Source organism: Haliotis rufescens, unplaced genomic scaffold (assembly GCF_023055435.1).
Source record: "Haliotis rufescens isolate VD_foot unplaced genomic scaffold, xgHalRufe1.0.p SCAF_16, whole genome shotgun sequence".
Lineage (NCBI taxonomy): Eukaryota > Metazoa > Mollusca > Gastropoda > Lepetellida > Haliotidae > Haliotis > Haliotis rufescens.
Window position 1 is genome coordinate 29,524,279 of NW_025963846.1, and position 24,090 is coordinate 29,548,368.

General features: G+C 40.7%; 1 protein-coding gene across 4 annotated transcripts in view; it reads right to left on the reverse strand.

Annotated features, from left to right (window-relative positions):
• Positions 1-24,090, reverse strand: part of LOC124152934 (histone deacetylase 6-like) — a 341,819-nt gene extending 317,729 nt beyond the window's left edge. For 2 of the 4 annotated variants that reach the window (XM_048397096.1, XM_048397095.1), the window contains exons 1-11: positions 24,008-24,090; positions 14,500-14,583; positions 10,875-10,946; positions 10,208-10,245; positions 9,677-9,818; positions 7,562-7,699; positions 6,887-6,958; positions 4,922-4,947; positions 2,341-2,445; positions 1,568-1,636; positions 490-616 (exon numbers count right to left, since the gene is read on the reverse strand). In XM_048397096.1, coding sequence (XP_048253053.1) covers positions 490-616; positions 1,568-1,636; positions 2,341-2,445; positions 4,922-4,947; positions 6,887-6,958; positions 7,562-7,699; positions 9,677-9,818; positions 10,208-10,245; positions 10,875-10,946; positions 14,500-14,517 — 807 coding nt within the window. In that variant the 5' untranslated portion in view covers positions 14,518-14,583; positions 24,008-24,090. Of the gene's footprint in view, positions 1-489; positions 617-1,567; positions 1,637-2,340; positions 2,446-4,921; positions 4,948-6,886; positions 6,959-7,561; positions 7,700-9,676; positions 9,819-10,129; positions 10,146-10,207; positions 10,246-10,874; positions 10,947-14,499; positions 14,584-19,152; positions 19,221-24,007 lie in introns of those variants that run through there. The other 2 variants (XM_048397097.1, XM_048397098.1) reach the window with 2 other exon arrangements.

Sequence of the window (24,090 nt, forward strand, 5' to 3'; positions counted from 1 at the left end):
AATGCTACTTTACTGAGCTGCTAAGATAACACTGACACCTTACTGAGTTGCTAAGACAACAATGTTATTTTACTGAGCTGCTAAGATAACACTGACACCTTACTGAGTTGCTAAGACAACAATGCTACTTTACTGAGCTGCTAAGATAACACTGACACCTGACTGAGTTGCTAAGACAACAATGTTACTTTACTGAGCTGCTAAGATAACACTGACATCTTTAATGAGTTGCTAAGACAACAATGCTACTTTACTGAGCGGCTAAGATAACACTGACACCTTACTGAGTTGCTAAGACAACAATGTTACTTTACTGAGCTGCTAAGATAACACTGATACCTTACTGAGTTGCTAAGACAACAATGTTACTTTACTGAGCTGCTAAGATAACACTGACACCTTACTGAGTTGCTAAGACAACAATGTTACTTTACTGAGCTGCTAAGATAACACTGACACCTTACTGAGTTGCTAAGACAACAACTTTACCTTGTTGAGTGGGACGTTGATGTTGTATCCTTTGCCTTTTCCCTTGCCGGTGAAGTCATAATCAGATTCTCGAAGGTTCGGCCAATACATCCCGTTTTCATAACGGTGTATTGAGAAGTACAAAACCCTTTAAGAAAGTCAAAATGTCAAGCACTCAAGTAACCAACTAATCTAACAAAACGAGGACTACACAAATGCAAAATAGATGTGATATGTATGCTTGACACGAAAGAACGCTTAATTACACATTGTGATAAACAGATACATGAACCTAGATGACACAGAGTCGTCTACAGCAGTCTACTTCAATGTAGAACAGACTCATCTTGGTGCTGTAAAAATGACAAGCTCGGGACATCTATGTAATCCGACTTAGATGACAGACCGCTGTACAGAATGGTACCTGGGCTAGAAACAAAGATTCCTTACAGCATAAACTGATCCAGTATCTCCAGACTTGACACAAGTCACTGGGTGTCAGCATGCAACATTACAAGAAATTGATGGTAGATCTCGAGGGTTGGGGACCGCCTCCGTGGTCTAGTGGTAGAGCGTCCACCCGGAGAGCGGAAGGTCCTGGGTTCGATCCCAGACCGCGTCATACCAAAAGATGTTAAAAGATGGTACTTGTTGTTACCCTGTCTGGCGCTCGGCATTAAGGCATTAAGGGGCTAAAACAAGGACTGGTCGGCTCGGAGTCAGTATACTGTGTCTGAGTGGGGTATTCATGTTAAACTGCGGCATGGTGTCTCAGTGAGCTAGCACTATAAATCAGCACCAGTTCGGACTAGTACAAGCAGCCACACAAACACACACACGTGCATGCACGTCGCTATATAAGTGCAATAATCTTGGACGCCACGTTAAACCCCATTTCACCTCACCTCACCTCTCGAGGGTTGATGAGCTGGGGATGAAATCAGCTGCTGAAACTGCTGTTTCCAGTGTGTCAAATCTACCCGTTCATTTCATGCTCAATGACACCCCCTTCTGCCTCAATTACAAATCTTATTGCAAGTCATCATTTGGTAAATCTATCATATCTTTTCCAAGTCTGTTACCCATCAGCCTGACCTACCTAGGGTCATCGTAGAATGCATACTGTGTACCCTGGCCATGGTGGACGTCCCAGTCAACAATCAAGATCCTACAACACAGGGAGAAGTGACAACTCTCGGACACAGAAACATGCCACTTGAGCACAATACACAAATATTCTCATTGACACTAACGATTGAAGGAAACTTAATTAGAATTTCAAGTATTGGTTGTTTCTGTTAACAAGTGGTGAATAAAGGCTATTCTGAGTTCGCAAAGAGTAAAAAGACTTCTTCCTAGAATCTGTAGTTCTATCTCAAATAATTCACAATAGTCATAATGCCAGGATCAGTTAACAGGAGTTGCCAATTCGGGCTCGTTTATGGACGGTTTGTTGGCCATTGGAGTCCACTTTTGAAAACTGTTGATTACAGCAGAAAACCCCTCTCACTCACTTACTCCGGCACTCACTCGCTCACTCACTCACTCGCTCGCTCACTCACTCGCTCACTCCCTAGCTCACTCACTCGCCCACTCACTCACTCACTCCGGCACTCACTCACTCACTCACTTACTCTGGCACTCACTCACTCACTCACTCACTCACTCACACACTCGCTCACTCACTCACTCACTCACCTCCTCACTCACACACTTGCTCACTCACACACTCACTCACTCACTCACTCGCTCACTCACACACGCTCGCTCACTCACTCACTCGCTCACTCACTCACACACTCACTCACTCACTCACACACTCACTCACTCACTCACTCGCCCACTCACTCACTCACTCACTCACTCACTTACCTGTCCAGGTTAAAGGCCTCCAGTGCATGTTTGGCTGCGATGGCCACATTGTTGAAGATCGAGTACCCACAGAACTCATTGTGCATGGAATGATGTCCTGGAGGTCTGAAATTACACAGAGCAACACAAAGATGAACTTAATTAGCAATTGTTTCTGTAACAACTACTTATAGCCTCGGCGACAACAACCACTTATAACCTAGACCATATAAGAACCACCTATAACCTAGGTTAAACAACCACTTTTTATCTAGGCTAGTACAACCACTTATAGCCTCAGTGACAACAACCACATATAACCTAGACTATAAGAACCACTTATAACCTAGATTAAAACAACCACTTTTTATCTAGGCTAGTACACCCACTTATAGCCTCGGCGACAACAACCACATATAACCTAGACTATAACACCCACTAATAACCACAGTAAAAACAACCACTTATTATCTAGGCTAGTACAACCACTTATAGCCTCGGTGACAACAACCACATATAACCTAGACCATAAGAACCACTTATAACCTAGGTTAAAACAACCACTTTTTATCTAGGCTAGTACAACCACTTATAGCCTCGGTGACACCAACCACATATAACCTAGACCATAAGAACCACTTATAACCTAGGTTAAAACAACCACTTTTTATCTAGGCTAGTACAACCACTTATAGCCTCAGCGACAACAACCACATATACCCTAGACCATAAGAACCACTTATAACCTAGCTTAACACAACCACTTTTTATCTAGGCTAGTACAACCACTTATAGCCTTGGCGACAACAACCACATATACCCTAGACTATAAGAACCACTTATAACCTAGGTTAAAACAACCACTTATTATCTAGGCTGGTACAACCACTTATAGCCTCAGCGACAACAACCACATATAACCTAGACCATAAGAACAACTTATAACCTAGCTTAACACAACCACTTTTTATCTAGGCTAGCACAACCACTTATAGCCTTGGCGACAACAACCACATATACCCTAGACTATAAGAACCACTTATAACCTAGGTTAAAACAACCACTTATTATCTAGGCTAGTACAACCACTTATAGCCTGAGCGACAACAACCACATATACCCTAGACCAAAAGAACCACTTATAACCTAGCTTAACACAACCACTTTTTATCTAGGCTAGCACAACCACTTATAGCCTTGGCGACAACAACCACATATACCCTAGACTATAAGAACCACTTATAACCTAGGTTAAAACAACCACTTTTTATCTAGGCTAGTACAACCACTTATATAATTATAGCCTCGGCAACAACAACCACTTATAAACTCACTTGAGAGTAGATAATTACAAAGTATGATGTTGTATTAATAACTGGCTAAATATACACAAAGAAATATACTCTGCAAAAAGAGAAACGCAAAAGTAGTAAAAAGCCTGGAGCCACAACACACCAACATGACATGCATGTTATCACAATCTTACAGGGGCGGTTGGGTAGCCAAGTGGTTAAAGCGTTCGCTCGTCATGCCAAAGACCCGGGTTCGATTCTTGACATGGGTACAATATGCAATATTGCTAAAAGTGGCTTTAAACCATACTCACTCACTCACTCACAATCTTACAGCAAGGGAACAAAGAAAGCATGCCATGACTGACGAAAGCCCAACGCAAACAGCACCATCGGCCGACTGCACACAGGAGAATCACCTTCAGCTGTTCACATCTACTACAAGACTGTGGAACCACTTGACCTTCCTAGATCCAGTCGACCATGTATCACAACTGGAGTGAGTGAGTGAGTTGTGTTAACACCGCTTTTAACAGTATTCCAGTTATATCACGGCGTGTCAGCTTAATGTGGGAGGAAAGCCCGAAGGGATGCAGGTCTTAGATGTTTACCACTTCGGTGAAACCCACGAGCACGGGTATGGTGCTGACAAGCCTAGAAACATAATCGGGGCGAACTGGGATTCGAACCAACAATGTATCACAACTGGAGCACAGGACAGATTTATATGGCTACGTGAAAGAACCACCACGGCCACCTCTACGGCAATACCAGGATTGTGTAGGATATCAGCCATACATCAGCCCAACAGTTTATGTGCTGAAGGTATTCGCACTAGAGGACCAGTTTGATGTGTCATTTTGACAGACCTGCATCATTGGCAGTGATGTCAGTGATGTCAAGGTCACCGAGTATGGTCACAACTGCGATGAAGACAAGTTTGGTTCAGTGATGAGTCGCGTTTTATGCTTCGCCGTGCGGATGGTAGATGTCTTGTTTACAGGCATCACAGGGAATGTTATGCAAGAAAGTGCACACAGGATGTGGACAGATTTGGCAGTGGTAGTGTGATGATGTGGGCGGCCATCTCCTACACTGATAGAACAGGTTACACCTGTTTCTAGGTCTACACATTTGAAAATGTATTGTGCTTTCAACAATGATCATATTGATATGAAAAGATATCTAAAATCTGATTTGCAAAGAAGATGGAAAACTGAATTTCTGACCCTGCACCAACTGATTCTAAAACAAAAAGAGAAACAACACTGAAATATTTCCCGATTTGAAGTGGCATAAATCAAACCTACCTTATGAGGGCAAATCCATTGCGAACCTGTGGACAGAAAGTAGTTGTTGAGAAGTGTGTGCTATAATTCTCTAATACACTGGTAAACATAGTGTTATAATTTTCTTTTACACTCTCAAACAATGTGCCATAATTCTCTTATATACTGGTGACCAATGTGCTGTAATTCTCTTTTACAAGGGTAAACACAGTGTTATAATTTTCTTTTACACTGGTGAGCAATGTGTTATAATTCTCTTTTACACTGATGAGCAATGTGTTATTATTCTCTTTTACATTGGTGAGCAATGTGTTATAATTCTCTTATACAGTACTAGTGAGCAATGTGTTATAATTCTCTTTTACAGTACTAGTGAGCAATGTGTTATAATTCTCTTATACAGTACTAGTGAGCAATGTGTTATAATTCTCTTTTACAGTACTAGTGAGCAATGTGTTATAATTCACTGGTGAGCAATGTTAACGACAGCTGTTCATTTCATTAGCATGCAGGACACAACATACTGACACTATCATATTTCTAGGTCTCGGCAATATTTGTTAATCTTAACTGAATATATTCAAAGTGAAAAAAACATGAAGCAGCGACTGTTGTAAATGGTTTTACATTTTGCTGGTAAAAAGCATATTATTTACATTTAAAAATGATATGCTATAAAACAAGGTGTTTTCATCAATTTCACTGTCTAATTCCATCTGTAGTGTATACTCTATTGAAGGAAATATTGTTAAATTTTCAGTTAATTAGAAGTGGCAGTTCATCATATGTTCAATAAACAATAAATATTGTTCCAGGTTCAGGTTTTGTTTAATTAGCAACATTTCTTTCCTGCAGAAAGTCGCGTGCTTGCCATGTGAAGCAGGCAGAAAACTTTGATGTGATGGTGAGGTAAAATGGGGTTTAACATCACGCGCAAGATTATTGCTGTGTGTGTGTGTGTGTGTGTGTGTGTGTGTGTGTGTGTGTGTGTGTGTGTGTGTGTGTGTGTGTGTGTGTGTGTGTGTGTGTGTGTGTGTGTCTGCTTGTACTAGTCCGGACTGATGCCGATTTATAGTGCTAGCCCACTGAGACACCATGTCACAGTTAAATGTGAATAGCCCACTCAGACAGTGTACTCACTCCGAGCCGACCAGTCTATGTTTTAGCCCCTTAATGCCGAGCGCCAGACAGGGTAACAACAAGTACCATTCTTGAATGTTTTTTTGCATGAAGCGGCCGGGGATCGAACATCGGACCTTCGGCTTTCTGGGCGGACGCTTTACCACTAGACCACAGAGGCGGTCGTAAACGTTGATGAGTAACCGGAAGTTAAAAATACTTTGTTTATTTGAATGATTAAGTCCCCTTTTCCAATTTTTATGGAAAAATCTGCAAGCAAACATATTGTAGCATATTCCAAACTCTTAAATCAACTTGCTGTTTGGCCACTAGAAATACTTTAAAGCTCATAATTCTCACATGGTGGATATGTTCGTTTGTGATCTGAAAGTTGTATATTATTATGGAAAGATTTGTAGATATCTCCATTTAGTGTTTTTTTCTTGTCAAAACTGAAATTTGCCTGTGTTTTGAAACTTAACCCTGATTGTGTTTTATTTTTCTTGATTTCTGGTAGGACTTAAGTGACAAACAAAATTTGAAAATTTTACAATAATTTGTCTATTTACATACTTATCCTATCTCACACTATAAATTCCTCTTTACACGTCACTATATAAGTGCAATAATCTTGGACGCGACGTTAAACTCTATTTCACCTCACCTCTACCTCTGCACAGAATATCTCGCGTGAGGGCAGTTTGACTGAATGTACATTTTTGGCGTTATATCTTTTGAATCAGGCTCAAAATGAATCAAACGTGAGCAAATGATCCCCTGTAATTATCATAAACAGAAGGAAGATACAACACACTGGATAATGGAGGCTGTTGTCCAGCAGATTGTACATTATCTCCGATTACTTACTTTTTCCTGAATAATATGCTCCATTGTTTCCAGGGTGCAGCCGATGGCGGCCAGGGCACACTCAAATGATGCCTGCAAAATAGACACACACATTCTAAATAGTACATCATGTCCTGTTACCCTTGATTACATTACAGACGATAGCTACACGATGAATCGCAATGAACAGTGAAGAACAAAACATGGTATATTTCACGATAAAACATTGTTCTATTGTGACATCATTTCTGGAGATTCAAACGTGTGCTCGCAACTTGATGATGTCGTATATTGGATCACAATATATGTGAGAGGGAAGTGTCTAATGAGTTGTTACCCCTAGATGTAGCAGTGAACGATCACTTCGGAAATTTGGAGAGACCTGACAATCTGTATTGGGAGAAAAGGCGGAGGTAATTGAAGTGAAAATTGTGAGAAAATGCGGGAAATACCCACCTGTGAATAACATGGTTTTTTCCAACATTGCGGAGGTTGGATTCTATTCAGGATGTCATCATCATTTAAATACAGGTAAATACTTGCAAAGCTTGTCATCATTATTGCTTTTTTATATGATTTTTTTTACTATTATTTTTTTAAGGTGTGGAATCTGTCCACCAATTCGTGCAAGGCCTCACTGTATTGACAACTCATCTGTCCACCAGTTTGTATCATGTAAATGTATTGACAACTCACGTTATTGCAGTAGAAGGAATCATATTTGGTGAAGAAGTCCTGCAGTTCTTCCAGGGTCATGTTGGCCGTGGCCTTCGCCTTCTCCACCAGCTCCTCTGAGTGTTGCAGTGTCACGAGGTCCTCCGTCGCATACCGCATCTGTCAGAAAGTTTTTGTTTGTTTTTGTTTAAAGCCACAGTAAGCAATATTTCAGCAAACTATGATGGCCTATAAACGATCAAATCTTGTAGTATAGACGATGTGCGTACTATGCCAATCCGCTCATAATTATATCATGATGCGGCAAGATGACATTTTGCTAAGCAGTTGCTACATTTTGCTAAGCAGTTGCTACATTTTGCTAAGCAGTTGCTACATTTTGCTAAGCAGTTGTAGCAAAATGTAGCGACTGCTTAGGAAAATATAGCAATTAACTGTCTCGCAAAATGTAAATACATTTCTCTGACTGGTACAGATGGCATAGAGCACTGAGTAAGCGAGTCAGGTCTAATGTCGCTTTGAATCATATTTCAGTGATGGCATGGCTTGTCCTTTTCAGTGATATCAAGGCCCGTTAGTTTCAGTGATATCAAGGCCCATCAGTTTCAGTGATATTAAGGCCCATCAGTTTCAGTGATATTAAGGCCCATCAGTTTCAGTGATATTAAGGCCCATCAGTTTCTGTGATATTAAGGCCCATCAGTTTCAGTGATATTAAGGCCCATCAGTTTCAGTGATATTAAGGCCCATCAGTTTCAGTGATATTAAGGCCCATCAGTTTCAGTGATATTAAGGCCCATCAGTTTCTGTGATCTTAAGGCCCGTCAGTTTCAGTGATATTAAGGCCCATCAGTTTCAGTGATATTAAGGCCCACCAGTTTCAGGGATATCAAGGCCAATCAGTTTCAGTGATATTAAGGCCCATCAGTTTCAGTGATATTAAGGCCCATCAGTCTCAGTGATATTAATGCCCATCAGTTTCTGTGATCTTAAGGCCCGTCAGTTTCTGTGATCTTAAGGCCCGTCAGTTTCAGTGATATCAAGGCCCATCAGTTTCAGTGATATTAAGGCCCATCAGTTTCAGTGATATTAAGGCCCATGCATATGTTTCAGTGATATTAAGGCCCATCAGTTTCAGTGATATTAAGGCTCATCAGTTTCAGTGATATCAAGGCCCATCAGTTTCAGTGATATTAAGGCCCGTCAGTTTCAGTGATATTAAGGCCCATCTGTTTCAGTGATATTAAGGCCCACCAGTTTCAGTGAAATTAAGGCCCATCTGTTTCAGTGATATTAAGGCCCATCAGTTTCAGTGATATTAAGACCCATCAGTTTCAGTGATATTAAGGCCCATCAGTTTCAGTGATATTAAGGCCCATCTGTTTCAGTGATATTAAGGCCCATTAGTTTCAGTGATATTAAGGCCCATCAGTTTCCGTGATATTAAGGCCCATCAGTTTCAGTGATATTAAGGCCCATCTGTTTCAGTGATATTAAGGCCCATCAGTTTCAGTGATATCAAGGCCCATCAGTTTCAGTGATATTAAGGCCCATCAGTTTCAGTGATATTAAGGCCCATCAGTTTCAGTGATATTAAGGCCCACCAGTTTCAGGGATATCAAGGCCCATCAGTTTCAGTGATATCAAGGCCCATCAGTTTCAGGGATATCAAGGCTCATCAGTTTCAGTGATATTAAGGACCATCAGTTTCAGTGATATCAAGGCCCATCAGTTTCAGGGATATCAAGGCCCATCAGTTTCAGTGATATTAAGGCCCATCAGTTTCAGTGATATCAAGGCCCATCAGTTTCAGGGATATCAAGGCCCATCAGTTTCAGGGATATTAAGGCCCATCAGTTTCAGTGATATTAAGGCCCATCAGTTTCAGTGATATCAAGGCCCATCAGTTTCAGGGATATCAAGATACAAATCTTAGATGTACATTTACAACTTTAGTGAAACCTCAAGCATCATGACCAAGTATCATAATTAGGGCAAATCTTGAATCCAAACCAACGACCAGTGGATTGTGATACAACCAAGGGACACAACCTTGCACAAGCATACATGAGACTACTGGACCACATCCACTGATTTGAACAAGAGTCGTCCAGGCTACGTTATAAGAAAGTTCACCTGCAGGCGCCTGCACCTGTCCACAAGCCCCAGCTCACTGCACCGGGCGTAGGGCTGCGTTATCCGGGAGGGATTCTCGGGGTAGGATGGGATCCAATCACATTTGTGCTTAGTCATCACTTCATCATAGGTGAGGGCCGTGCTGAAAGAGGAAAAACGGTTGGTTGCATGTACAAATAAATATACATTGTCAATGCAAGCGAATGACCAGCCTAGATTTTCTGCAGAAACAGATTCCACTTGGCGTGAAGGGCCAATAACTGTGCAAATTATATAGATGGAGTTGATTTGAAAAGTAGGGGTGGATTGTGTGATTGGGTAATTGAGTTCAGTAGGGCTATTTTGTTGAAAGTATATCATCAAATGAGGTAGTCATAGTGTTGTTTACGTTTATGTTTAGTGACCCCAGTACCAACACAGTCCTTAAATGTATAAATGTCAGTATTGACATACCCATTTATTGATTTGGGCTTCCGTCTATTGCATTTATGTAACTCTGACAGATTAGGGAAAATAAGAGTACTGACTTACCCATTTATTGATTTGGGCTTCCTTTCATCTTCATCTTTCTGGAAATATCAACATTATAATAATTATGTATACCTACTTCATGATGAAAACAGCAACAGAAAACAGGATTTATTTGAACATATTTCAACTCCACATGTCACTTCAGGCGAAACCTTATGGTCCCAGCAGGCGGGCATTCGGAAGAGTGCTACACAGACTGACAGACACTCACAGTGCTTCACAAAAACAGACACTCACAGTGCTACACACACAAACAGACAGACAGACACTGACAGTGCTACACAGAGACAGACAACGACAGTGCTACACAGAGACAGACAGACACTGACAGTGCTACACACACAGACAGACTCCGACAGTGCTACACAGAGACAGACAGACACTGACAGTGCTACACACACAGACAGACACTGACAGTGCAACACAGAGACAGACAAGCTTACACTCACAGTGCTACACTGACAAAGATACAAACAGACACTTACAGTGCTACACAGACAAATTTACAGACTCTCACAGAACTACAGACAGATAAACATACAAACAGACACTCACAGAACTACACAGACAGATAAACATACAAACAGACACTCACAGTGCTACACAGACAAACATACAGACACTCACAGAACTACACAGACAGACAAACATACAAACAGACACTCACAGTGCTACACAGGCCCATCAGCATAGCCAGGTCCTCATCATCACTCTCCCTGGCACGAGCTGCATCTTGATTCTGAAGGTAATTAAAAATAGTGTCAGTTTACAATGTTTATAATAAAAGGATCAACAATAATATACAAATGAAATGTAAGAAGTTTCAACAAAAATTACAAATCAATACCTGCAAAATTGGATTTGATTCCTGTGAAGGGTACAATGCTACTTTACCTGTATCTAATGATACAGAACTATCTGTATCTTATATCTGCATAACATGTAGAACATGGTACTAGACCGCAAGAGAACCAGAACAGGTGTCCTTCCTGGAAGAAGTGTGTGACATTAATAACCATCTAACATAAATACATGATTGATGGGCACCAACTCTGCCTTTTTAAAGGTTACTCTTGTCATGGTGTATACTCTGAAACATTGTGTTCCTCCTTATAAAGAAGTTGACATCCATAAATTCTCTTCCTCACTACTCTTGCTCATCCGTATCCTCGCAAGGGCAAGTCAACATTCATCATGTGAGATGCCTGCCTGCAAATGGCAAAGGGTGCCAGGTGATACAGCTTATGTTGATTACGAGGACGACTAGAGACGTGTGTTTGTGTTACAATGTCTCAGGATGTACTTTTGCGGAAAACACCAAACACCAAAGTAAGATTATCCTGTTGCTAAGATGTCTCCATAACAAGGGAATGTTCTCCTGGTTCACAGGCAACAATCACATACAACAATCAACACAATGCTTCCTACTAATAACTCTCCCTCTTTACCAAGAAACAAAAATACAATAAAACAGAGAAACAACATATTGCAATACATGTAACTAAAATGGCCCTTGTTTAAGAACATGTCATTCTTATGGTGGGAAACTTGAAACAGAAACCCCATATAGATCTGAACCTTTTGATAAAAGTATGTCATGTTGGATCTTCCTGAGTGAAGCTGTTTACAAAAACATCAACAGGATGACGGATGATTAACCATGACTCACAGACTATAAGATATAAGTTCACTCAGTCTGGCCAGTAGTCCAGGTGAAGTAGAATCCAGTATTGATAACAGGGTTAGCAGAAATATTTCAGTTTCATTGGTGTAGCAACATTACAGATCGAAACAAAATCAGAAACTAGAATTTTCAGTTTGAAAAAGAAAGTAGATCTAATCATATTTGTCAAAAATTGTTTTGTGTAAGAATATCACAGGAAAAAAAATAGAAAAGAAATATTTCTCATTGTCATGCCAGTCATTTCAAAACCAGCGGGTCAATGATTTTGTTTTGGTTCCCCAAACAGCGATTTCCTAAATTTCTGCATTTCAGATTTTAGTCTTCAATTAGAGTCATGTTTCCTTTACTGTCCGACAGCCATGTTGTGGACCTTCCTGACAGCCCAGGGCTCATGTAGCTTTCAATATACTGAAAACATGTAGCCACATTCGTGACAAGGCTTTCCTTGTCAGAATTAAATACTCCCTTTCATTTTAGTATCTTTGTTTGCCTTCTTTCCTTTGCTGTTTGAAAACAAGGCCATGTACTCAAAAATGTTTTTAAACTATGGAGAAAAAAGGCCTAGCCACCTTGTCATTTTCACAAGAAACATTTTTTTTAGGCCTTTTAGTTTTTATGTGGTATTTAAGTAATATGGGGAATTCCAATCTGTTGTAGCAACAAGCTTAAAAGCTAATTCTGAAGAGGCAAACAAGGAACATCTCTAGCCAGTATAAAGGGGAGAACTGTATAGTTATAAGACTATAACAACAATCACCACTGTATCATGAGCTGAATTTACAATTCACAGTTCATAAATTTGAATTCACAATAAAAATAAATAGTAAGTTATGTCTGTATTCTGGAAACTATTTTGATAAATAGTTTGTTTTTATGTTTTCTTGTTGTGTAACGCACTCAGCAATATTACAGCTTTTTGACGGCAATCAGTAAATAATCAAGTCCAGACAATCCAGTGATTGATATCATGGGATTCAATCTACACAACTGAGATACGATAACATGCTTAAACCAAGTCAGCGAACCTGACCACCCAATTTGTTAGTTGCCTCTTACAACAAGCATAGTCGCCTCTTACGGCAAGCATGGGTTGCTGAAGACCTGGATCTTCAGGGTCTATATTGATAAAAAGCAAGCCATCATGGTTCAAAATCTTCTCTAAATGTACCTGAAATTAGGTTTTCAATACGAACCAGAGTGTCAGTACCAGCAGCAGCATCCTTCACAGAGGAATGCGGACATTACCCACTTCCTGCCTACCTGTTCAGCCCTTGACAGTGTAAATACACCATTAACATTCTGATGTTGCTAGGGCTACCCTATCAAGTTGTTTCTACAGGCAATAACAGCAGCTTCTGTGGTTGACCCTCTTAATGCAAACATCTATCAATAATCATTACAAAAACTGACTCTGAAAATGTATTTATTATATAAATATCCATCAAGAATAAACAAAATTAAAATGAACAAGCAAAACAGCTATGGTCATAAAGTGCAATAAAGCAAAATAGATGCTGTTTCTAATTATATGAAAAGATTATTTAGATGTCTAGCAAAACAACCTTATCACCTTGGTTGGCCTGTCGTTAAGCTGCTTCAAGGTACACAGTATAGGCCCTGTAGCTCACCTGCCTCAAATGTTACTTGTCGATACATGTACAACTGTTCCAGCAAACACAACCCCAAACTGTAGGACTCGTGGCCGAAATTACAACAAAATCATAGCACACATCTTTAGTAAGTGCACTTATCGTTTGGGTAAGAAATCAAAAAGTGTTTTTCAGAATGTATTTCCTGTAAATAAAAGCGAAAAAAAAAACATTTCCACAATCAGAAGAAATTTCTGAATCAATTGAACGTTTCTATGTCATTGATCAGGTCTTCATGAATCACTATCAAACAGTGATGACACCGGATGTTAACAAAAATGTGATCGTCTCCTGCCCAACCTGTGGCACCCATCACAAACACATGCAAAGGCAAGTCAATTGTTCATCTGAAAAAACATGGGGGCATATGTTAAAGTCAAAATAGGGAATTGCATCAGAGATCAATTTTGTCACTGACCCTTTGGTCTACCATGAAATGTTTTTTTGTCCCTTTTAAAAATGTTTTGAAAGATTTAATTAGGCCTTGAATGTTGTGACCGTGATCAAACAACCTCTGAGCATCAGTCGTAAATCATGAAATTAATGTGTCACCATCTTAATGTGAGTGGCTACCCCCGACCAAAATGTGCCATGAAAGTAGCCCTACCTTCCACATGTGAAAACAGTTTGCTTCGTGTCTTATGCCACACTCAGAAATAGTCCAGCGATTTCGCGGCAGTCCGTAAAGCTTCAAGTCTGGACCAGACAATCCACTTATAACATCTTATGCCTTGATCTACGCAATTAGGATATGATGACATGCATCAACCAAGGCCTGACCACCCGATCCTGTTAAATGCCTCTTACACACAAGCATCATCGCCTCCTACGGCAAGCATAAGTTGCTGAAGACCTAATCTCACCCGGATCTTCACGGGTACATCATAGATGTGAACAAGTTGAATATTACAACTGTACAATTTGAGTTGTTGTTAAAAATTCTCATAATTAATTCTTACCTCTTCCTGATGATCCATGTCTAAAATCGGTAGCTTGCCAAGCTTGTGGACGTCTATCTACGCAGCCATTGAGAACAAACGGACCTGAAAGAGAAGCAATAACAGTCAGTACATAATGGTAAAGCTTCCTGAGGACTTACCAGGGCTTGATTTAACTATATATAACGTGCACCAGTGCAATACTTGGTGCTGGGCTTTGATCATTCTATGAAATACTGTATTCTAAAGGTGTGGGGCTTTGATCATTCCATGAACCGCTGTATTCTAAAGGTGTGGGGCTTTGATCATTCCATGAAATACTGTATTCTAAAGGTGTGGGGCTTTGATCATTCCATGAACCCCTGTATTCTAAAGGTGTGGGGCTTTGTTCATTCCATGAACCACTGTATTTTGATTGTGTTGGCTTTGATCATTCCATGAACCACTGTATTCTAAAGGTGTGGGGCTTTGATCATTCCATGAACCGCTGTATTCTAAAGGTGTGGGGCTTTGATCATTCCATGAACCGCTGTATTCTAAAGGTGGGGGGCTTTGATCATTCCATGAACCACTGTATTCTAAAGGTGTGGGGCTTTGATCATTCCATGAACCACTGTATTCTAAAGGTGTGGGGCTTTGATCATTCCATGAACCACTGTATTCTAAAGGTGTGGGGCTTGGATCATTCCATGAACCACTGTATTCTAAAGGTGTGGGGCTTTGATCATTCCATGAACCACTGTATTCTAAAGGTGTGGGGCTTTGATCATTCTATGAACCGATGTATTCTAAAGGTGTGGGGCTTTGATCATTCCATGAACCACTGTATTCTAAAGGTGTGGGGCTTTGATCATTCCATGAACCACTGTATTCTAAAGGTGTGGGGCTTTGATCATTCCATGAACCACTGTATTCTAAAGGTGTGGGGCTTTGATCATTCCATGAAATACTGTATTCTAAAGGTGTGGGGCTTTGATCATTCCATGAACCACTGTATTCTAAAGGTTTTGGGCTTTGATCATTCCATGAACCACTGTATTCTAAAGGTGTGGGGCTTTGATCATTCCATGAACCGCTGTATTCTAAAGGTGTGGGGCTTTGATCATTCCATGAAATACTGTATTCTAAAGGTGTGGGGCTTTGATCATTCCATGAACCGCTGTATTCTAAAGGTGTGGGGCTTTGATCATTCCATGAACCGCTGTATTCTAAAGGTGTGGGGCTTTGATCATTCCATGAACCACTGTATTCTAAAGGTGTGGGGCTTTGATCATTCCATGAACCGCTGTATTCTAAAGGTGTGGGGCTTTGATCATTCCATGAACCACTGTATTCTGATTGTGTTGGCTTTGATCATTCCATGAACCACTGTATTCTGATGGTGTGGGGCTTTGATTATTTCATGAAACGCTGTATTCTGATGGTGTGGGGCAAATATTTTACGATGCACATATTGCAATATGTAGCACAATATATTGTATAAATCTGAAACATCAAGCTATGAATTGAAGTTCATAAATATCACAAAACAACATGCTGGTACAACATAATGTTTACTCATTCAATAAATATGCAGCCATCTTTGGCAGAGTCTGACATAAAATAAATTGTCTGGCTGCTATCAGGACAAAAAGAACTTAGCAGCAGCAGGCGCTTACTAATCTCTTCAGGCCCTCATTTAAAAACCACTGCTTATTGTGACAAAAAAATTTACACGTTACTTTTATGAAGGCCAATATAACCCATGCAATTACAAACCAGGGGACTGACACGAGATCTACCTGGTTTATTTGAAACACTGATCTTGGTGCCCTAGAAGCACGCTGAGGTATTTGGCAGTGTCTAACATAAAACATAAAACACATGATAAACATCACTATTTCGATCACTATCGATGCAGTCACTTTGGAGCAGACAAGACCAAGTCGTAGATGGTGGTGGGTTGTTAGAATAGTTCATGAACAGAGTTTCAGGTCATCCCAGGTCATCCCAGGTCAACCACGTGTCATGTGTTCAATTGAGTCCTGATTCACTTCCTTCTTAGGCGTGGTCTTGTCTGGCAACCTTGAAATGAACATGAAGTCAATGTCAACCGGAGACCTCATGACAGAGGCGTAGGATCAGTTATTGTGTGGGGTATCATCACTATGACTGAGAACTATGCTACCCTTTCCATATTGTGCAAGGAAGGGTCACTGTACAGTGCTATCGGCACAACATACTGACATCCTATTTGTCCTGTGTGGGGGTTGATGTTATATCTTTTACGATTCGCCTTGCTGATGGGTGGAATCGCGTTTATAGGCACTGCGGGAAAGACAGGGCCCAAAACTGCACACAGGAAGTGGAGAGTTTGGGTAGTGTTATTGGATGATGTTTGCAGTTATCTCCTACACTGTTATAACAGACTTGGTGCAAGTTTAAGGGAATTTATCGGCACAAAGTTACACGGTTGAGATTCTTCGGTCACACATTCTTTCCATTATGCAACAAGCATATTCCAACAAGACAGTACCCAATCCCACACAACAAGACTGGCAACAGCCATTTTCAGAAATCACAACATCCAGGTCCTGTCATTGCCTTTCCAGGTCTTCAGATTTAAACCCAATTGAACATGCATGTGTAGCAGGGCGTGGAGTCATCCTACAGATGACATCCTTACCTTGTCAGCTTGCTGACGGGGTTAACCTCTTTGATCATGTGGACAAGGCGTCCGACCTCGGATCAGAAGGTCCGTGGTTCAAATCCCATCACGGGAGTCGAAAATTTTATGGCTGCTACATTGGCTCCCAACGTGGGGCTAAGCACGTTCATATTAGATTTGAGCAATATAAGCCTCAGTACCCTACTATGCAGCCCGTGACGTGCCTTCTGTTGATGGGGGAGTATGTAGCATGGCGTGGAGTCATCCCACAGATGACATCCTTACCTTGTCAGCTTGCTGATGGGGTTAACCTCTTTGGTCATGTGGACAAGGCGTCCGACCTCGGATCAGAAGGTCCGTGGTTCGCATCCCATCAAGGGACTCGGAAATTTTATGGCTGCTACACATGCACGTCAGCAACAACCACAAAACCCTGACAGCTGGCACAAGCACTGTCAGCTGAGTGACTGGACGTTCCCCAGGCCACCACTCGGTATGCCAGTCAGTTTTGGACTCTAATGGTGGCCATACAAGATCTTGACCAAGATGACCCCCACCTTGAAAATTTACTGTTCCACATGTGCCAAAAGGAACCTGAGAATGACGTGTGCCAATTTTAAACAATCGATCATCATCTGTTGCTTATTTATAGGATATATAAAATAAACATCTAAAATCACTTTTGCGTTTCTGTTTCTGCATAGTATAATATCTGTTAATTTGGGAAATTTTAATTTATTTCAAAGTATTCCCTATTCTTTTTAGGAGTATATTTTACATGTGCAGAATTTTATTGATTGGCCACATTTGGGAGTTCAATGCTCAAACTATGTTTTATGTCAGGTGTGCTTGATTTGTCCACATCACAAATATGTAGTTTTTATCATGTCACACCCTAAATAACAGAAACAACGATTAATAAAGTGCAACTGATCACATAAATAGCAGGTTTTTTAAATCAAACCAGAACCGAAACAAATGACCGAATATGTAGATACTCGATTTTCGCTTCTAGAGAATATGTACTTTGCCAACTGACAAAAATAAAGTTCTACTTTACAGACTATCCTTCTAGTAATATAGGACTAAGCATTGAAGCCCTTTCTTCCAGTGCAATACAACCTACCAGTCTCTCAACCAATGCATCACATATATTCAAATATATGACATTCAAATATAAGATTGCTACGCAATAAATCGCACCAAACAATGAAGGACAAAACATGGTAAAATAAGCTGATCTCATGAGAAAATAGTGCTATGTCATGAAGTCATTTCTGGAGATTCGAACATGCCCTCGCAGCTTGATGACATTGTAAATTGGAGGAGGATGTTTGAGAGGAAGGCGAGTTGTTCCCCTAGATGTTACTAGATAAACCCTAGCCGAACGATCGCGTTCAAAAGTGGGAGAGATATGAAAATTGGTATTGGGAGAAAAGGGAGAGAAAATTGACTTGAGAATTGTGAGAATTTTGCGGGATTTACAAATTTAAATCCCCTGTTAATAAAATGGACTTGTCTGATATTGCCAAGGTCAGATTCTTTTCAGGGAGTCATTATTTAAATAGGGGTAAATTTTTTTACAGCTTGCACCTTTTATTAACATCACAAAGGAGGCTACCCATAATATTGATATCCCATAAAATAAATACATGTATACGACTCGTGGTCGATGTTTATCCTACAATAAAACACTACAGGGAGAAAAATCCACTCAGGGCTGCACCCCTTATGGTTTATTCTCCCTGTGTTTTATTGTAGGATAAGCATCGACCACGAGTTGTTTATTTTAAAAATAAAATGGACAAGGAAATATGCCTCTGAGCAGATATATATATATATATATAAATCCCTGCTGAAGGTGAGGTGAGGTGAGGTCCGGGTGGGCCCTGCTTAAGAGTCAAGTCCCATCACCTGTGAGGACCATGTTATCACAAACAGAGGGGTGTACTGGTCCGAAATCGTTCCAGTAACCCTTGTGACATGAGGCACACAATCAGATCATGAAACACAAACATGAATGTTACCATGTCCACCTTGGTTGATGTGTACAGTCAACAGGTCCTGGGAAGTATGTGGTGTGTCGATGGTTATCAGTATTCACTGCATGCCTCGTCACGTGCACTGTGACAACTGGATGTGCTCAGCATCGGTTTGGCTGAGTTAGGCATGTACAGTTTCCACACCAGTATAGTTGGTAGAGTTGGGACAAGTCCAAATTTACTACACGGATACCAACCCCCTATTACCCAACCCTTCCTCGGTACCCGGTATCAAGAGAAAGGTCCAAATGTCTGACTGGGAATAGCTTGACTGTAGCCCTGACAAAATGTATCTAGATACTCCTAAAAAAGACGATCAGGTCATGTTGACTGAAGTTTTATCTTTTTGCAATCATGTCAAGTCAGAAGGAATGCAAACACCAGTCACTTATTGTGTAACCATAGAGTTCCAGATAATTTTTGTCATTAAACAATATATCACGTGACTAACCACGGGTCCGGGTAGTCCTGTGGGTACCTGGGTCCTTCTCAGTACCCATCCGACCCGGGTACCCGAGTTACCCGTCCCAGCACTAATAGTTGGGTTAATGTTCTTTAAAAGAACTGGTTCCCTTAACATTAAAAACTCTAACGAAAATGGGCCTACAATTTGACGTATTATGAAACCATGCAGTGGCCAGGGACTTGAATGAAACATTAATATTTTGTCACTACTGCTTCCAGACATTAATATTAACATGAATATTATTTTCACAACACGTTTCACTTCCTCCAACATGTCCAGCAAACATTTACTTTTATTATTGGTTGTAAAACCTGTGGCAATATTACTTTGGTCAACCTCTCAGGAAAGACAGGAAGGACATTTTACATATTATGTGGAAGTAGTAAGTCATCCACCCCATGTTAAGCAATGGAAAATTTAATAAAGTAGCCTGCTATATCAACAAATCTTCAGTTGACCCGTATGTTCCATCTTCCTGAGGCAGGGCGTTAACTGACAATGAAAGTCCAGTTTCCAACCTTGCCTCAGGAAGATGGTATGTTCATTCATCAACCAGAATAATATAAATTCTACATTCACAGATACTACCTAGGTGCAGGGCCCACTTGCACAAAGCGACCTTAGCGCTAAGATGATCGTAACTCCCATTCATTAACATAGCCTTACGATAGCCTTAGCGCTAAGATCGCTTTGTGCAAGTTGGTCCTGGACCTGATGTTGAGGCAATAGGCTAGTTCATACCATAGTCAATGTATTATGCGCCCCACCCCAATAAACGCCCCCTGACCAATCTGTAAGTAATCATTATAAGCTCCCCGTATTCAACCTGAAAATTTACATGAGAGTCCGTGCTTTCTTGTGTGTATTACAGACAGTTTTACAGAAAAAACACAAGTACAGGAAGGGGAAGAAGAGGTACATAGTTGCCCGATCTCAGGTGAGGTGAGGTGAGGTGAGGTGAGGTGAGGTGAAATTGGGTTTGATGTCGCGTCCAAAATTATTGCACTTATATAGCGACGTGCATGCACGTGTGTTTGTGTGTGTGGCTGCTTGTTCTAGTCCGGACTGATGCCGCTTTATAGTGCTAGCTCACTGAGATACCATGCCACAGTTTAACATGAATACCCCACTCAGACACAGTATACTGACTCCGAGCCGACCAGTCCTTGTTTTAGCCCCTTAATGCCGAGCGCCAGACAGGGTAACAACAAGTACCATCTTTTAACGTCTTTTGGTATGACGCAGTCGGGGATCGAACCCCGGACCTTCCGCTCTTCTGGCGGACGCTCTACCTCTACCTACGGAGGCGGTTGCCCGATCTCAGACACTAGATTTAACTTGTGTATAGTTTTATAAAAATGCATCACTTTGTCAACTTCTAAGAACCCAGGGCACTTATTATGACAAATACAGTAGCACTCACAAAATGCTTGCTTATGTTAGGCTAGGCTAGGTTCCCATTGTTGCATGTTCTAATGATCCCAGCTCTCCACTGTATAATCATTGGTGTCGGAGCATTGGAGTCATACGTCGATTCACTAACTCGAGCACATGTATGACATGGTATTCAATAATTCGTTGGGTAATTCTGTGACAGAAAAGTGTAGGAGGGAACACTGTAAGGATAATATGGATTAGAGTAAAGAATGAGGGAGGCATAAGCATGGCTAGTGATGCCACAGGGGTGAGTCAGCTTTTTAACAATCTCATTATAATCAGATCTTAGTTCACGTTGTCGCTAAACAAAGATCTGAGGACATCCCATTACGGGTCACGTCAGAACGACCTTTCATCCGACCAATCAAAGCGTCGCTTACCAGATCATGAACGTGACAGTTGGAATGTATTTTCTAATCATGCAAAATCGAAAACGTTAACACGGTGTATTCCGAACGACAGTTATGGCCAGTACAACTGATTCCGTCAAAATTATCGTCTATATTTCGCTTCCGTTGGATAAACATTTGAACGGAGGAGGCGTTGCACAGTATGTGGGAAGCACTGCCATACAATCTCAACCATATATTAGACATTCCGGAATGTTCGTTTTCAAAATTGTAAACGAGAACAGTGTCAACATATTTTTCAAGCGTAGTCTGAAATGGAAGTCGCCAGGTTGAAACGAGTGCCGTAAAGCTCGAGAAAGCTGCTTTCTAATTGGCTGAGGTCGACTTCTTGTTAGTCATTTCAGTGGTCAGTCAAAGTTCGCGAAAGGTCTTTGTGACGTGACCCGTAATGGGATGTCCTCAGATCTTTGTTTAGCGGCAGCAAGAACTTAGATCTGATTTTAATGAGATTGGTTTTTTTAATCTTTACAGAACAATTGGAGTGAGTGATAGTGAGTTGGGTGGAAGTTCCAGATCAGGCTCCGTTAGCCAAAATATTTGACACTAAATTTCATCCATCTCTCAACATTTATGTGTGAAGAATATCATAATTGCAAATTAAAGCTTAAAATATAACCAGACAAGAGCATTTATTTGCATGCATTGAGGCTTTAGCGCCAGTGCTTTAAAATGCATGAGAAGGGGGTACAACTCTTTCAGATCCCCAGCAAAGCTCTCACCTGTCATTTCATTACAAAAACAGAGATTCCGGGGTAGAATAGGTCTTCAGCAACCCATGCTTGCCGCAAAAGGCGACTATGCTTGTCGTAAAAGGCGACTAATGGGATCAGGTGGTCAGGCTTGCTGACTTGGTTGATGCATGTCATCGATCCCAATTGCGTGGATCGATGCTCATGGTATCAATCACTGGATTGTCTGGTCCAGACTTGATTATTTACAGACAGCCGTCATATAGCTGGAATATTGCTGAGTGCAGCGTTAAACAACAAACCAACCAACAAAAACAGAGCCTACAAACCTAAAAATTGATTGTAAAAGACGTCCCACGGTAGATAATGTTTGGACCGGCAATGTTGGGACGTGTGCAGCATATAATTATATACCTAACAGACTGCATGCATTCTTGATAGGTCACTGAGACTCTGAGAGGACCTTATGCACACCTGATCACTGATGACCCCAGTATCTCTGGGTTGCTGAAGTTTAATATGTGATAGGGATGTGTGATATGTGACGTTTAGTGTTGAGCTATTGCTGAATTAAAATCTGTGTGCATATGGTGTTATGAACTGGTATAAATACAATGTACATAATACAATTAATGTGACACAATACTTGAGTTTATCTTCTTTATTTTCTGTGTGCGTTATGACTTTTTTGTGACGTTTTAGACTTACGACAAGCATATTTGCCTTTTACGGCAAGTATGGGCTGCTGAAGAACTATTCTACCCCGGATCTTCATGGGTATGAGGCCGTTCTGACTCGCTACCTTACATACCTATTTCTTCTTTTTTTTAGTTTTGCTGTCATATATGTTTATATAACATAGATAGCTAACAGTTTTTCTGCTATTCAATGATATTTACTTATTATATACAGAGCTCCAGATAAGCTTTTGGTGTTGTGGGTATTTTACCCATGCATTTTAAAATCATTGGGTATCAGTAATTCTTTCTGGGTATTCAAATTTCTGTTACCCACCAGTTTTTACACATGTGGGTATTTGAGTTAAATATTTAAAACCACTAAACATCTAGTCCCTGCAAACTGGTGTCATGTGGGTTCGAGAGCTTTATACCACGATACTTCCACAAGAAAGTGTGATGGCAAATGATCATGATGTAACTGTCATCTTGGAGTTTGGCAAGGTTGACTGAATGCCCGTTTATAATTTCAAAATAAGTTGCTGATTTGCTAATCGAATACGCAGGGTTACCACACAATATTTTGATGATACGCACAAGTTTTATTTTTTTAGCGTATCTGTAAATGTTCGTTGCGTATTTGATACGCTTGGTTTTTATTTTACTGCGTATTTCTGCATTTCTGATGCGTATTTTACGCAGATACGCAGCTTATCTGGAGCTCTGTATATATAGTAACGTATTTGTAGTCATTCTGTCTTGTATTGTCTTTGAGCAATGCCCACAATATTTTCCAACAAATACCAGGAACTAGTTGAAGAATGCACGTACAGGGCTAGCGTGAACCAGAGCCATACCAATCAGAGCGTTGTCGGGTCACGTGTATGTTGCTCTTGCTGCGTATAATTCACAATCAGTGAATCCCATTCATACCGGCCACAGTGACTGACATTCTGTCATTGCACCACACTGTTGTAGTGTTCGTGGATGACATTTTCAGTTTTGCGTAAATGCCGATTCTAACCTGGTTCCCTTATTGTGACAACTTCCCCACATCGTCACAAGCAATGTGTAGTTGTTTTCTGGCGACACTCATTTAAAACATAAGAAAAGAGACGTAAATGCATTTGTAAACAAGAAATGTCAGAATGTAAACTTTACCATGTGAATCTGTGTCAGCAAGAGTTACTTCCCCTGTTTTAACACCCTCGCCAAGCTCATTCACAGTGCGTGACACTTTCGTT